This window comes from Parasteatoda tepidariorum, chromosome 3, assembly GCF_982258835.1.
Source record: "Parasteatoda tepidariorum strain Cologne lab strain chromosome 3, Ptep-v5.0, whole genome shotgun sequence".
Lineage (NCBI taxonomy): Eukaryota > Metazoa > Arthropoda > Arachnida > Araneae > Theridiidae > Parasteatoda > Parasteatoda tepidariorum.
In genome coordinates, this window is record NC_141757.1 from 113207546 (window position 1) to 113225594 (window position 18049).

At 29.9% G+C, this 18049-nt stretch overlaps 1 protein-coding gene across 1 annotated transcript; it reads right to left on the reverse strand.

The window, feature by feature from the left end:
- Positions 1-4279: 4279 nt before the first annotated feature.
- On the reverse strand, positions 4280-16206 carry LOC147814192 (zinc finger BED domain-containing protein 5-like). The gene is made up of 2 exons (XM_087160255.1): positions 15670-16206; positions 4280-4390 (listed from the first exon to the last, which is right to left on the reverse strand). Exons 1-2 carry the CDS (start codon positions 16204-16206, stop codon positions 4280-4282), a joined length of 648 nt encoding a protein of 215 aa, XP_087016381.1.
- Between the last annotated feature and the right edge of the window lie 1843 nt (positions 16207-18049).

Here is an 18049-nt window from a genome sequence, read left to right on the forward strand (position 1 = left end):
GTTGAATATATATATATATATATATATATATATATATATATATATATATATATATATATATATATATATATATATATATATATATATATATATATATATATATATATATATATATATATATATATATATATATATACATATATATATATATATATATACATATATATATATATATATATATATATATATATATATATATATATATATATATATATATATATATATATATATATATATATATACGATATGTAATATGTACTCCGGTTGAAATTAAGAAACAAATAATAAAAAGCTGTAGTACCGTTTTTTTTTAATGAAACTTCCGATATACAAAGTGAAACAAGCTATTCCATTTGAAACATAATCTTATTATATGAACATCCGACTGTCACCACTGTGGTGGTTGGTTAATGTCCAAGAGACTAATCATTAGAAATGACATTATTTTAGAATTTATTAGCATTGGAAGTATTAAAGAAGGTTAATATAAATCGTCATACTACAAAGACAGTTTAGATTGTTCAGTCGAATGAAAGTTTAAGAGTTCAAGTTCTTGATCATAACTGTCGCGATTAGGATTAAGTTGAGTCATAGCAATCTCTCATTCACTTAAAAGCTACAACCTAGAATTAGTATGATTTTGCTAAAAATTTATATTTAATAAAAAATACCATTCACTTTGCAATTAATTTGTTTAAACAGCGTCAAAAACTTTATAACCATGAAATGAAGTTTAATTAGAAATTTTTAAGCGACATTTTAATTCAATTCATTATTATTATTTTTTTAAAAATTATTTTAGTAATTTTTTTATTAAGAATGTTGCTTTAAAGGCAATGAATGTAAAAATATTTAGTTTGCAGTGTTTTGTATTACAAATAAACTGTTGAAACTTATTATTTTCAACATGGATTAGCTTACTTGAATGGATAATGGTAAGTAAGGAAGTGCTTATGCTCAGTTTTGATTTTCTATTTAGTTATTCTTGTTTCATTAAAACCCTGTTTTTTCACTCTTGTATTTGTTAATTCCTATGTTATCATTCTGCATGAAATTTTTTTTGCATCTTCCGTACATGTTTCTTTAATTTTCACCTGTTCCAAAAATATCACGACTCTAACACAGTTCGTTTCCCGCCCGCTCCGCTTAGTGAGAGCCTTTTCTCTCCCCCATCTCACAGTCGTGATGTCATGATCGGGTTCCCTTTTTCAAAAAACTTGCTTTTTCCTTTGACAAAATGTTTTTCAAAAAACAACTTACAACAAAATTAAGTTTTCAGTCGCAATTCACTAACTGGCGTTTATGTAGAGCATTTCAAAACATTTTAAAATATTTCCTTTTTTTTCTGTTATTTCAAATGTTTACTAAATTCAGTAAATTATCACATAAGATAAAGCAAATCAAGAACTGAAACGTAATAAGTATAATTATTAAAATTGCAATAGAATTTTTTCGTTTTGAATTGAATTTTATTTAACAAGATGATAACCACTCACACACTTTCGAAGTTCTTTGCCGAGGAAATGTAAAAATCTAGTGCTAAAATACCCTACACTAACAATGCTATAATTTAATTTAAATTTTACATTTTGTCAGTCTTAAAATAGACAAATATTTCAAATGAGTTTAGAATTATTAGACTCTATTTTTCAAAAAAAAAAAATTCATTTAATTTTTTAGATTTTTCTCCGACTAGATGATAATTATTAAAAATTTGTGAACAATTTTCCATTTTTGCAAATGTTTAAGAGCCTAGATTAATGCAGGCTAAAAGTAATCATTTGAATATCAAAAAAGAAAAAAAAAGATCATAAATATTTTTTTTAAATATTTTTTTCCGCAAAACTCTATTCTTTTTATATTGACGTTTTACGTCATTTTAAAAATTAGCGTAGAAAGGCTAAAAATGGGCTAAACTTAGCATGACGGCTGCAAACTCATAATGAAACAGCTTTAAAAATGACACATTATTTTCAAAAAGGCTTATTTCATGTAAAAACAGAGCCTTTGAAAAGCTTAAGTAGAAAAAATAATTTCAGAATATACGAAAATGCATTTTTTGCAGAAAACATAGAGATAATAGCAAAATTATGAATTATACTAACTGTCAAAATTTTATGAGGGTTCTGAAAACAGCAAGACTGCAAATTTTAATGAATTCGAAGAATATTTAGAAAACATCTACTATTTATCAAAAATATTATATTTTCAAAAATGTTATTTTATACTTTAAAAAAAAACTTAGAAACTTTATTGTTTTAAATTTATATTTATGGTGAACGACTTGTTTTATCATTAGTATTTGGGCAAGCCTTAAAAAAACTAATTACACAGCTGATTTTTTAAAATAAGTCTATTTCTTTAATAAACGTATATTTAAAAAAAATAAATCAGATTAAAACTTACATTTTATCCCTTTACGTGCCCATAACATGCAAAATACATTTCCTACATTATTTGTTAATTCGGAACAAATACATAAATGAATTGTTCATTTTCTTTAAATTATATATTTTCTCATCACTTTAAAAATTAGTACATTCAACCATAAAAGACAAGCACTGAAATTTATTTAAGAAAATGCAGAACATTTATCCAATATTTTTTCATTTAATTGCTGCTGAATTGTGATAAAAATTATTATTATATTTGTTTATTTACTCAGGTAAAAATATGTAGAAATTACTCAAAATATTTATTCTTGTTGCTGTGTTTAGGTCCCTTTCGACCTAAAAGCTTTTTAATATTCTATAAAATTCTTTAATTTTTCTATAAAATGAGAAATAACGCACCCTCTTTGTTGTGGCATCATGACTTCGTTTATTTTGCTCTTATAAGAATTATATTCATTTCAGATAACTGAAACGGAAGCCAATTTGCGAAAAGAAGCTCATGTTTACTGTGCTCTTGTTCCTTTAAATATGCCATTATTAAAAAATACATTTATGCCATACATTTAAAAAGCAAATAGTGCAATTCTATCGATAAAAGTAGATTCATATTTTATATATTTATAAATGAGTAATACATTTTTTATTAATACATATTATAAATAGATTTTGTATAATAATAATTAATCTACTTTTAAAGGCATGCATTCCATTGCGTGAAAAACATTTTAACCATTGACAAAATGGGTCTTGCCTTGGACTTGATGGCGTCCTCTCTTTTCAACTACAATAATCTAGAGTAATAGTAAACAGTGCGCATTCGTTGATATTGCGACAGTTGCTGTTTGATAATTTTTTTTAGAATTCTTTCTTTCACTTTTAATTTTGTTATGCATTAAGTTGGTGAGTTTACTATTTTTATTTTTAGCATTTCTATCATCTAATGTTAGCTTTTCAGTAATGTAATTTTTAGTCATGTAATGTCGGGAGAAAGATGTGTAGTCAGTACAAATGTTTCGAAGTCATTTCAGGGAATTTCCCTTATTCCTTGCAACTGTTTTTGAATAGATCAGAATGAAATACGTAATCAATTAAGACATTGGGGGGGGGGGATTTTCCTTTCTCCTTTGAGTTTCACAGTTTCTAAATCGTGTGATAGATATGTGTAGTTAGTAACTCTTGTACCTGATCTGACTTCTAGCAGTGCTCTTATGTATAAACGCAATGATGGATTGACCTTTATCAGATGAAGACATTTGTGATACAATGCTGGCTGAATCAGATAATGAAAAAATCGTGTCGAAGTTAGAATGTCACACTTTTTTAACTTTCTAATTCACTTTTTTAATTTACGGACTGCACCTTTATCAAGGGATAAATCGAATCAGTATAGATGTGATCCTCCATTGCAAACAGACTGATGAGTATCGAGGAATATTTTGAATTTTACACCGGAGCCTGCCTCAAGAATTATTGACAGACTGTCTGCTTTTCGATTGTTTCATGCAAAGCACATCGAGAAAATTGTCATCACGAATTCAAATATCGAGGGAACTCGTGTATTTGGGAATAAGTGGAAAGTAATGACAGTGCAGAATTTAGAGCATATACGGATTTAATTTTACTTGTAAGTGTATTCAAACCCTGCAATGAATGTATAAAAACCTTGTGGAATGCACTTACAGGCAGAGCTACTTTTAGTGAAACTATGAGTTTCGAAAGATTCTTCCATATACCAAGAGCTTAAAGATTTGATGATCGAAAAACTCGTTCCTATACTAGAGAAAAGAATAAACTAGCATCCCTTCGCAACTTGTGGGATATATGGCTGGAGATATTGCATAAATTTTGACCTAAGTGCATATGCAATATATTATGAGCAGTTGATTTCACTCAGAGGAAACACCCATTCCGATTTCCGATACCACAGGTCTACAAAGCCAATGTATATGAAGAAGCTGATCGCCATATAAAAACCATAGGGGTGGTAAAGTTGACTCCTGGAGATAAAAATAAAATCAGTTAAGTAAAAAAATTATTTAGTAAAGTAAGAATTAGTATATTCAAAAAGAGAATATTTAAAACACAAAAATCATAAAGAAAAGAAAATTCCCCAGAGAGATCAATACTGAACCCTTTCCCACATCGAGAGATTTTGATAACATTAATGATATTTGAACAATTGGCACTGGGAGGCCCGCAAGGGCACACCCATCACCACAAATTTGAAATTGAAAATGAATGAATTTATTCCAAACGGACGCAGCAGCATGAAGAAGAGATCCAAGATTTTCGAATTATCGAAATATAGCATTGCCGAAATAAAGCCAACACTGCATAATCAATATTAGGTTTGAAAATACTTTAGTGATCGCGAATTTCCAACAAGACTAGGAGAATTATCAGAGTTACCATGTAACTGAAACATATTTGAGGTAAGAAATTAGTAATAAAGAGATAAATAGATTTCTGTTTTTGATTAGGCGAGGCAGTTAATTAATGAGTCTCCATTACCATAGAAATAAAAAGTTATCCGTCACATTGATCGATAAGAAAAGAATAAAATATTTTATGTTCGCTTCTATTGAGATTAATTCATTGATTTGAACTAAATATAATTCGATTAAGAAAAAAAGTAATTTTAAGCAATTAAAAATATTTTAAAGACAAGGAAATATGTAGTGCCCATTGTGGCATCACAATATACAATAAAAAAGTTATGCGAGGATTATTCAATAATATCTTGAAAGAACAACAAGTCAATAATCTCAGGAAAATCAGGGAATTAAGGCTGTCCTTGATTTATAAAATAGTGGTCCAAAAAAGCATAACGCAATGAGTGAAAAAAAATTTTCCTCATACAGGCTTTGACAAATGCTGTACAAAAAGTATGAGAAGTATGTATGAGAAGTAATATTACTATGATTGGAGCAATGAGAAGAAACAAAACTTCTATTTTTCTTAGTTGGCTCAATCCAAAAGCAACGAAGTTTATTCATTCACTTTTCTAACAAAAGGCACTATACTGGTCTCATACATATCCAAACGAAATAAATGTGTTATTGTTTAAAGCATACTACAATTTAATAAAAAAAAGTTGATCCTACGGAATCTAAAAGAAACTACAAGAAATTCTAGATTACAATTAAACACAAGGTGCTGTGGACACCCTAAAAATGATTTCTTGCTATACTTGTAGAAGAAAAACTGCCAGGTGGCCAGTCATCGTATTTTCAAACGTTCTATATATTTCAGTCGTAAATGCATACATACTATACCTGGCAGTTTCAGTTGTAACACTAGGTGGGGCGTTAATACAAGACCATATTTGAAGAAGAGACATGAAGAAGAGACATTATCCATATTTCTTCAATATTTTAAATATTGAACATAATAAAAAATTATGTTCAATATTAAAAATATTGAAGAAATATGGATCACACACTTTAAGTAAATCAAGTACATCTAAGGGACAGATTAAAGTTTACAACGAAATATAATTTTAAAATCTATAAAAATAAAAGGGATCAACTATATTGTCTGTCTCTTTGTTTTACCTGAAATTCGGACAGTGGATGCATGAAATAAAGTTAAAATTCGAGACTTTAAGAGTTAAAAAAAACAAAGTTTTGAGAAAAATAATCTATCATTTTAATTTTTATCAACACTAGTTGTTTGAAAAACAACTTAACACTAGAAAAATTGGAGATTGCTGAGTACCTAAAAAGACAGAAGGGATCAGTTGGACCATGTTGTTTGTGTGTGGATTGGGCATCCAAAATCTTAAAATATAATCCTAATTATCTAATTAAAAACATATTATTGACCAGAGCGTGAAAATTCGTTGGTATTTAATTCAATTTAGTAAAATTATTTATTAAATGGAACACTGGCTTATCAAGAACACATATGCATTAGTTTCTTAGATAATTGAGTTTTCTTTTCTCTAAAAATAATAAACATATGCTGAAATACTCTGATATTTTTAATGATACCTTATATCTACTAGAGGATCCCCCGAAAAACCCGATCTCATGGGATACCTACCAAAATATATCTCAGGGGCCACTCTTACTCTCATTCTAGTTCTGAGGTTCATAGATAAGGCTAACCCATGAACGGATATAGATAAGGCTAACCCATATAATAGATAAGGCTAACCCATAGAAAAGGCTAACCCATAAGGCTAACCCATGAATGATTAAATAAGCACTTATAATCAATTAAATTATGGAAAGTAAAAATTACTCAACACTTTCAGTAAATTATTTTTCGAATTTACAGAGCAACAAAAAATGAGAGACAAATTGGCCCCATCCATCATTCTAGTGTTAGTTCGTTTGTCTTCCGAATTCACTGTTTCTGAAAAGGCGTGAAAATTAACAAGTTCTACTAAAAATATTTTTTAAGCGGACAACTGGGTTTACTTTAGCGATTTTTTTAACTTCATGAAACAATTTCATGCATTTCTCTATGAGTTAAACTCAGGAAAAATTTCTGGTCCTACATTTGAAAAATGTACAAACAGTGTAAAAATGTATTTTCCTTTTTTTTCTCCTTAAATTTAAGTTCTAAAAGCAGAGTTACCTCTGATACTGAAGTAACTTTGTCGAACAAATGTTTTTGATTGGAAACAGTCTCTAAAGTCAACTTTTTGAAAATGTTTCCTCAGTTGAGGGAAAACCAGAACAGAACTCCGTAGTTATGAAATTGTTCTTATTTTTATAAATTATATATATATTATATATATTTTTATAAATTATATATATATTATTTTTATAAATTATATATATGTTTCCTCAGTTGAGGGAAAACCAGAACAGAACTCCGTAGTTATGAAATTGTTCTTATTTTTATAAATTATATATATATTTGATACATTATTAGATTACATTATAAAATTACAGTTCATAAACCATTTGCAGGGAAAAATAAAGGAAGGTGAACACATATGTTGATACAAACTGTGACTCTCACTTTTTGAACGGAATCTTTTATTCATCCTCATCGTGAATAGAGTTTTAAAAATAACGTCGATTTATTTATTTCAGTACAAAAGGACGACTTTCATTTGGTTCTCAGATAAAACGAAATTATACAAACATTAAATATTTTGCCAGACAATGTTTCAATAATTTTTTTAAAGAAATTTAGGAGCCACAAAGTTTCTTGCCTCTGACATTTCATTAATTTTGATATTTCCCCCCATTTCCAATGGTATCTGAAAAGAATGCAATGAGTCATGCTGGTTAAGGTTTGAGTAAAATACCAAATCTCAAATCTGTTTCTCATACTGGATCTTCTGTAATTGAGAAAATCTACATAATAGAAAGAAAAAAAAAACACGTTGTTTTCTTAAGGGCATTTTTGTGATATAAGATGAATAATGCAAAACAAATTGAAAGTATCTTTAATTCTATCTTTTCCCTCAAATATGAGGCATCTAGTATTTTTTTAAAATATTATTAATTTTTATCACCTGATTGGTTGCGTTTCTCAATATTTCTTTTCTGAAAAGAATCTAAAGTAAAAATGATTTTTTATTTAGTCAAGAATATTTTTTAAGGAAAATGTAAAGGCTTTATTCTTTCTTTTGTTATCAATATCCTCTTTCGAATTATAGTAATTCAGAAATAAAATAATAATAAACTCCTTTTCATTAGCTTTATTAGTATATTATTGTGTTCAGTAATTCATTATATATTGTAAGGCAGTGTTTCCCAAAGTGTGGTACGCGTACCCCCAGGCATACGGGAACAGTTTAGAGGGGGTACACGTTCTTATGCGAAATATCTTGCAACAAACAAAAATTTAATAATTTTTATTTAAAAACAAAGCTAGACATGAAAATTTACGATTACTTATTTTTCTATTGGCTATTTTTTGCAGAGTTAACACTTAATAATTAGTGGTGTCAACTGCCAGTTGTGATTTTGAACTTTTGTCCAATTTTTAACTTTTGTCTAATTTTTTATAGTAAAAAATACATTAATTTTTTTTATTAGTGGTACACAGCGTTACGAAAAATGTAGAGAGGGTACAGAAAAGTAATAAGTTTGGGAAACACTGTTGTAAGGTATACAAACTTAAATGGATACTAATTAGCCTAGGAAGTAACGGTGGTTGGTGTGCAATACTGAACACATTTCAACCATATCATGGGAAGCAACATCGAAGAACCTTTGCTTTTATGATTCATATAACAAATAATCAAGTAAAGAACTGTATGCCGCGTGAATGGAAAACCTTATGATCATTGTAATATTTTTAAAAAAAATAAATATTTTTTTGAAATATTATTAATAATTGTTACATAATTTTAATAGAATTATCTTCATTACATAATATACTAATACATATGTCTCTAAAAAAGTGATACCACTTCTTTGCTTTTTTTGTTGGAAACAAAGAACTGAAATTCAAAGCGAGAGAGCAACCATAACTCTGAAACAATAAACAACATCTAATGCTAAAGGCATCTACTAGGGCAGGGGTGGCGAACCTTTATGCAACAATGTGCCATTTTTTCAAAAAAATTTTTAATGAGGTCATAGACGTGCTGTCAAATAATTTTGACTTCGTGATTATTGGGAAAATAATAATACTAAATACTATCAACTCAAAACTCTTTATTTACTATGAAAAAAAAATACATTTTGCAATGTCTCAGTTATACGCGTAATTCAACTTAAAGTAACATCAGTGTGACTTCTGTTGTTGCGGATTGGATGACAAATAACTTATATTAGGTTGTAAGATGTTAGTTTAAGCAGGACTGTTAAATTTTTTTTGCTAGCTATTTATTGTTAGCTTGTTTTTTATGGTTATTAATTGTTTTTTTAGCATTAATTGTAAATTGTTTTGTTAATAATTGTTTGTTTTTTTTTAATTTCAATTTAATTGTTAATATGCTTTATACTGAACTTTGTGATCGGTGGCGTGCCCAGAATATTGTGTCTCATGCCATAAATGGCACGCGTGCCATTGGTTCGCCATCCCTGTACTAGGGAAACTACGCCAACTGAATCTTACTAAGCAATGGCCGTAAAATGTAGCTTTAAGCCATGTCTTTCTAAGGGAATATCTTTTCATTCATTACTAAATTAAATTCCTAATGTATCATAAATTCAAATTAAAATTTACTATTGTGCGTGAATTTATAGTGCTCAAAAGCGATCCACCTTGAATAACGTTAACTGATAACTGAGTAATTGAATAAAGGAGTAACGTTGAACTGAAACTTGAATAAAGGAGCAACGTTGTGAACAAATGATAAGATATTAACTTTCTAGGACAAAAAATCTCAATGGTTCAAGGGAGTAATTTAAAACATGCTATTTAATAAGTGCAGACAATATTTTAAGTAATGAAATGAGACAGAAAATACACTGTCTCTGAATAAACACACTGGATCACGCGCTGAATAACCGCACTTCATAGATTCAAGTTTCTGATTCCCAAAATATATGGGGTAGCAGCAATTTGGGAATATAATTTGGTCTGAAGAGAGTTCAAAGTTTGGACTCTTTAATGTTAATTTTACTTTTATACGTGCACCGTCAATTTTTTAAACGAATTAAAAAATTTTACACACTATTATAAAATTCATTTATCCAAAGCTAATTTCAAGTAATTTCATAATCATTTATTATTTTTAATATGCATTTTGAGATTTGCACAGAGAAAAGTTTTCTGAACTATTTATCTTCAGTCTATAAAAGTGTATGCAAATCTAGACGGAAATATCATATCTAATGAGAGAGCGAAAAGAACTCGAATTGCGAAGCAATTCCGGGGATTAGCGATAGCTATAGAGTCTTTATAAAAATGTATTATGAGTATTAAAAATTATGAGTATAAATATTTGGTTTGATTCGTTTATTCCTGAGATATACTCAAAAATAAACTAAAGTAAATTTTTTATTCTATCTTCTGAGTAAACGATTGGAACCATATTTTTCGTGCAATATAAAATAAATAAAATTTCTACAGTTTCCAAAATATTGTCTGTACTAGAATTTGGTGGTGAAAGCGTTAAAATAGCTTTTTAGTACGTGAAAATTTCATTATTTGGCTTAATTACATTTAAGAGCTTTGTTTTTATTTTATTTTGGCAACTCTGATCGATGATCAATGCTGACATAAAAAAATCTCGTTATTCGGGGTGCTATTAGCTTTGTAAGGTATGGTTTTAACGCCAGTGCAATGCGAATAACGGTTACAAAACGACCTCAACGAGAAAAAAAAATTAAAACCGAAAACAAAATTCTGCAATAACATTCCATAGAATGAAGGATATTTAACTAAATGTATTTACTTGCCATAAATTTACCTTTAAAAAAATTTTATTCTTACTCAAAAATCAGAAATGATTTTTTAAAGTGTTCAATTAAATTTCACGAAGCTGCAATTTGAATGATTGACAGATTTTGTAAAAGTATATGAAAATGGAGCTGGAAAAATGTAATTCAAATGAATCTTTTAATGAATTTGAATTTAGTATTTTTTTTATGATCAGCATAATTTAATGTCAAAAGATTTTTTTATAAGAAATGATATTTATCTGGAAAATTAAAAGTATTGATCTTAAAACAGCCGACGCACAGTATATTTTTAACTATCACCATAATATTAATATTATTTAAAAATAATAAAAAAAAGATCAGCTTTTACTCCTAAAGAGGTTAAATTTAATTTTTATGATTATTATAATTTAGGTGTAGAACATTTGATTATAAACAACCGTATTTACCAAGGAAATGGAAAAATGTAAAAGCATTGATTTTTGAACAGTTGTAATTTTTATAGTTGTTATTATTTAATCTATCTTAAACCATTTTTATTAGAAGAACGTAAATACGAATTTTATAAGTTTCTACTGTATCTATTAAAGAAATATAACTGCTATTTGTACATACATTTTTTTTATTTAATTTATATTATAAAGTTCAGTTGAAGAGAATTATGGACTGTCATTTCAGTTAACAAATATTTGAAAAGTTCGCAGTTTTTGTTTCCTTTAATATAATAATTCACTTTAAAAACTGGGAATTTGAAATATCTTTCACACCTAAAAGTTAATTTACTTTTCGCAAACATCTGGTCACCAAGTTAAACTTACTCACCAAAAAACTCTTTTATTAAAACAGCAAGTATTCGAAAGACTTTCTGAGATCTCATATTCAATACTGCTTTATTCTGATTTATATTTCTAAAAGTAGTTTTGTAGCACATTTGGAGTGACGAACAATCAGCGGAAAGTTTTTTTTCTGCGAACAACGGCTTATTGATTAAATTTTCAAAAACGTCGCTGGGTGGCGCTGCTTTTTTACTCTGTTGTAACTTTTCAAATTTGGTTTCGATTTCATTTGTAGAATAAGCGAGTAACCAGATTGTCATGTTCCTATTTAATTACCGTTTTTTTTAAAGGTTTTAGTTGTTTGCTGGAAAATAAATATTGATTAAGCCGGCAAGGTGGCCGAGCGGTTAGCGCGCCTGACTGCGACGCCAATGTCTGCGGGTTCGAATCTCTGGGCATGGATGTTTCTCTTTCTTGTGTTGTCCTCTGTTGTGTGTGATGTGTGAATGCGGCCCACCCTATAAACGGGTTTGTGGCAGTGTGGCGTGGGAAATGTTGCTCGTCCCCGTGACTTTGGTTCACAGGTGCCCACTGGGTAACGTGAAATGAGTAACAATTCCGGCATCTTCTAAGGCGAAGAATAATGATCAGTGCCAGCCATTTGAAAAAAAAAATAAGAAATATTGATTAATTCATTTCTGATTAACAAGATCGCGGTGCTAACGGAAGAAAAATTTAATAAATGATTAGTAACTTACATAAAACTCAGTTATTACGAGCTGAACTGGAATTAAACCATTTGTTTGCATTTTTTAAATTTTTGAATGTTATTTTATCGAAGCTCTTAGAAGAAAAAAAAATTCGGTTATTTATCGAAGTATTATTCTCTTTGGTATAAAAGTAATTCTTTCAGACAGAATAGTGAAATTGAGAAAATTCCTGAAATCACTTTTAATTTTCGCATGCATATTAATAGTTTGGACTAGAATGTGTTATGTATGTTCTCTGCTTGATTTGCCAAGCGATACCAATTTTTGCTTATTATTTTTGCTTGTAGACGATAAATAATTTTTATTCCTAATTTAAAAAATCATTTAAATTAAGTTGTATTATTCCAAAATGTTATAATTTATAGCCCCGGAATTAATTCCAAATTTGGTTTCCAATTCTAGACTAAAACTCAGTGGTGCGACAGCCCATGGAGGGCCAAGGCCTACTGTGTCCGTCTCAGTTTTTTTGACCTTGGACTCTGGGGTGCAGGAGCAGATGTTCCGGTCAGGTGGTCTGCCAAACGAGGAACACCCTGTGTTTAGTTCCCAAGCATGCTTGGTACTCATTTATCGACCCACTGAAGGGATAAAAGGCTGAGTCAACCTTGCCAGGCCCAAGGATTGAACCCAGGACCTGCGCCACGGGAGCGCGAAGCGCTACCACTCTGCCACCGGGCGTCCAATTCTACGAGATTAAAATTTAAGCGCATTAAATGTAAACGTTATCATATTGATTGTTTACCATTGCAACAATTGTGTTTTTTTATTTACAATTGTGTTTTTTTATGCTGTGTGTGTCACAACTCCCTCTTAGTTTTGAAACACGAGCAAAATATTATGGATAAAACAACACATTTTGCGTTATCAAATAAAGAAACATCTGAAATATTTTCACAGATGCTCAATATGTCAACCTTCTGTTATGGATAGGATTAAAAGTCTAAAACCATCAAACACCAAAATGTCAAAACCATCAAGCACCTGCCGCACTCTCTGCAACATGTTTGCAATCAATGTTAGTGAACACGGTTGTGATCCTTCTTCGTAATTCTGTTGGATTACGGGACATAAACACATAATATTTGATTGACCACATGAAAAAAAAATGACAGCAAGTTAAGTCTGGAGAGCATGTCGGTCATGAAAGAAGTCAATTGTCGTTATCCGACACGGGTCCAATCCAAAGATGACGCAGCTCGTCAGTTAGGAAACTGCGAACATCAGCTAACCTTTAAAAATGACTCGTTGTGATAAAAAAATAGGAGAAAACAAGTTAACCTTAAGAGAATCACGAATGTGAGGTACAACTTTCAAAATGTTCACTATTACCTAAAGGCGGAAGTGTCGGCCGCACACATGAAACCTGCACTCATTGCACTATTAAAACTTTTAATGTTTCATTATTATTTGAATAAAACAGTTGCTACATTCGAAGAATACTATTTTTATAAGCGTAATAAGCCTTCGAGGGAATTGTGACACATCCTGTATTCATATATATTCTTAATATTTTTTTTATTATTGCTAAAAAAAAAATTTAATCGAAGAGATTATTAAACAACAGGAAAATAAGGTAACCTCTATTAATGTTTCAAAACTGAATATTCACTTATTTAATTGCATATATTCTCTGAAAACCGTTCCACATGGCGCTTATAATAAAGGTCAATAAAACTTATATACTTCTTATTGGCTGTAAAACGGCAAATTAGTTTAGATACCGATTTAAATATGTTTATCATAAAATTTGTTCAACAATAAAAAAAAATTGCTGCTTTTAGTTTTCAACCTTTAGTTTGGAATAATAATTAAAAAAATACTTTTAAGAAAAATAATGAATAAATATTGCGAGTAGTTATCCTTAAATTGGGTTTAATGAAATACTTTACTGGTAAACAGGACCTTTATCACTTATACCAGGGCTTCTTAAACTTTTTTATATAGTGACCCCCTTCAAGCTTAGGAAATTTTAAACGACCCCCTCCTCCATATAATGAAATATATATTAACCGTAGATGTAGATGTAATATCGCACTATTTTACAATGTTAATAAAATAAGGATTAAAGAATACGTACCCATTCATTTCACATATATATAATTGGAAACGTTGACGGGATATCGGTCGTAATAAAACACAATAAATAGAATGACATAAAACTATATATATATTTATTCAATAGAAAAAATAAACTTTTGTAAAAATTTTTTTATAAGAAAACATAAAACTATATCTATATATTCAATAGAAAAAATAAACTTTTGTAACAATTTTTTTGATAAAAACATATTATTAACATCAAACAATATTAATGTGACGGATGTGATTGTTTATTTTTACACAAATAATTAAATCTAGGCTCAATTTGAGTTAGTGCAGATCGTAATAAATTTTCAACGTTTATTAAAGTTGAACGGTATTTTGATTTTATGTAAGTTAATGTGGAAAAGGCTGATTCACATAAATATGTTGTACAAAATGGCAGTAATTTGTTCATTGCCATTTCCGATAGTAGGGGATATTCTGATTTGATTTCTATCCAAAATTCATGCACAGGCACTTGAGAAAATCTAAGTCGCAAGGTAGTATCACTTGTTAATTCGGCAAATTCTTCTTGTGCTTTTAAGTTTAAAAAATTAATTTCTTCCATTTCAATTGAAAATGGATTGCAAATCCATTGTTGTGTATCGATATCATTGGGAAAATACCTATGCATGTAAACTTCCATATCCTTCAAATGATTAACTATAATTTTTGTTATAGGAGTATCTTTTTTTGAAATATTGTTACTAATTATATACTCGTCAGTAAATGGAAACATTTCGAGCGATCCACTTTCCACTCTGTTCTTCCATATAAGAATTTTTTTAACAAAGACCTCAAGTTTATTTTTTAACATAAACATATTAACGCAGACTCCCTGCATTGATAAATTCATATCATTGATTTTATCAAAAATATCTGTCAAATAGCATAGCTGGAGAAGCCATAAATTATCTTGAAAATAATCGGCCAAATTAGAATTTTGCTCTGTTAGAAATATAAGAACTTCATCTTTTAAAGTTAATAATCGTTTCAAACTTCGACCTCTTGATAGCCACCTAACTTCAGCATGTAGCAATAAACTTGTATAATCCGAATCCATATCAATGCACAAATTTTTAAACAATCGACTATTAAGTGCTGGATTTTTAATAAAGTTAATGATTTTGACTGCATCAAAAAACACAGTGTTTAATTCTGGTGCAATTTTTTTAACGACAAGTGCCTCTCGGTGAATCATAAAATGTGTAAATGTAATATGATCATTTCCAGCTTTAACAAATGCTGTAAAACCAAGATCTTGTCCGGTCATTGCTGCAGCACCGTCCGTGCACACACCAACACAATTTTTCCAATTTAATCCTTCTTTTTCAAAAAACTCATTTACTTTTTTATATATATCTTTTCCACGAGTATGACCTTCCAGAGGACGACAAAACAGTATATCTTCATGAATGCTTCCCTCATAAATATATCTAACAAAAAGTAACAACTGTGCCATTTTTGAAATGTCTGTCGACTCGTCCAGTTGTATTGCAAACTTTGAGCTGTCTTTAAGCCTCATAAGAAGCTGTTGAAATTGATCATTGCTAATGTCTGAAATTCTTTTGGACACAGTGTCATTTGATAATGGAATTTTACTAATTTCAGCAGCATACTGTTTTCCATGAACAATTTCAGACATTCTTATAGCTGCAGGTAGTAAAAGTTGCTCTCCAATAGTAAAAGGCTTTTTCGTTTTTGCTATCAAATACGAAACTTCATACGATGCCAATAGATATTTATCATTCAAAGTAACATACTTCTCCAAAGTGTTCTTTTCTTTATTTGATGTTTGCAAAAGACGCTCAAAATATTCTATTGGCTTTTTTGATAACGTTGCATGTTTAGTATTCACATGTCGTTGCAGTTTTGACGGTTTCATGCTTTCTGCAGCCAAAACTTCTTTGCAAATTAAGCACACTGGTTGTTCTTCATTGTTGTGAGAAGAGCATGTGAAGCCATACTGCAAATATGATTCGTCATATTTTCTTTTTTTTTGTTTTGCTAGAAGTCGGATTTGAAGCACTGCAACTTGGTTGTGACGGCGTGGCAGACTTATTAGTTGGAATTTTAATTAGCCATTTATCCATGATGGTTAAATAATAATAAATAATTAAACAAAATGTAGTTGAACTTTAACGTAATAATTAAAAACACCAACTGAAAATTACACAGTAAATACACACATGTCACTACGAAGACAAAGCTGAGTCCAAACTGAAGTACAAACAGAAAAATAACTACACTCGAATCTTTACCAGTGCAATGACAACAAATTACGATCAGATCAACCCCGACGCATGGCGTGTTCAAAGTGTGCAGCGCACAAAGGCACCGTATCACAAAGACGCCGAAAAAGAAGCTTTAATTAAATTTTTTTTATTATTCTTTTATAAAAATAATATGCCCATTCGCCTAGCCTAGCTTGATTATGCTTCCGTATTGTATGTGTAAGCTGTAAGGCGACGCGGCGTCTGGGTACTTATAATCACTAAGTTACCTTGCAAACACTGACGCCGGCGGCCAGACATCAATGTCGAACGTTCAGTTGAAAATCGAGGAGCGCGTTGTATTTATTATTTTAAATGCTACTTCCATATTTTCCTTTATAGGCCCAACATAACAGTTTTGCATTGCCACTTTTTTCAAAAAATAGTTATAATAAAACTACAATAGTATTTTGTATGATTTTTATTTGTATTTATATTTGTACGTAGTGTGTATACTAATTTTAAAATTTTATTTATAATGATTGAAAAGTATCAGATCTTTGCGACCCCCTTTCAGTAGTCTCGCGACCCCCCTGGGGGTCGCGACCCACAGTTTAAGAAGCCCTGACTTATACTATTTTTATGCTTGCAACAAAGGAATCTGGATCTCCATGTTATTGAACTAGATCCCACTATGCAATTTATCTGTTCAAAGAAAATACTGAAACCATTATCATTTTCATCAAATTTTTACGTACATAGAAATGTCACAAGTAAATTTGCACTTATGTATTTTCCCTACCTGTTCTCTTATTTGAAAGAGATCAGATACCACATAATCAAGATTTGTTTTTAAAGAAAAGACTGAGAAGTGAAAACCCCGTAAAGAATTTAGCATTATCTTAGATGAAATCAAACCCTCTGTCACACATTTGAATACCATTTCCAAAGCATTAAATTAATAATCCCCAGAAACTGAAGCTATAGGAACGACCGGGTAATTTAAATTTGATGTAAATCTAATCTAAATGATATAGTTGAAGGTTTTCGTATCATCATTAGGAAAGAATCCCTAACCGTCGGCAACAGTTCATTATAGAAACTCTAGAGTGATGTGTGCAGCAAAACTTCCTGAAAGTATATCTGAAATTTGAAAAAAAAAAGAGATGAGATACTCCAGAAACCACCGGGATTAAAGTCTGGAATAAAGGGTTTAGACAATTTTCGTGAAAGGGATCACACTACTTTTTTTATTTAATAAAGTTTAAAAAGTGGTATTGGTAAAATAACAGAATCAATGAGTTTTGGAAGCATACGGAAGCTAAAAATGCTTATGAGTATCTCTTGCAGAGGATTTTTTATGTCGGCGAAATATATAAACTATCTCAATAACTTAAATTGGACGATTAAATTAGGGTAGACAATTATTCAAGACTAATAATTTGTGCTTGATCCGTGGTGACTTTGTGGACACTGCACTCGGTTTTCAATGAGATGAGAAAGTTTAGAATTGAC

Excerpts from the sequence above, each read along its gene's own strand:
- LOC147814192 (XM_087160255.1), bottom strand. The coding sequence starts at position 16,206 with ATGAAACCGTCAAAACTGCAACGACATGTGAATACTAAACATGCAACG. Across the intron at positions 4,391-15,669 it reads GAAAAGATATATATAAAAAA|GAGTCAACTTTACCACCCCT; the intron begins GTAAATGAGTTT and ends TTTTATCTCCAG.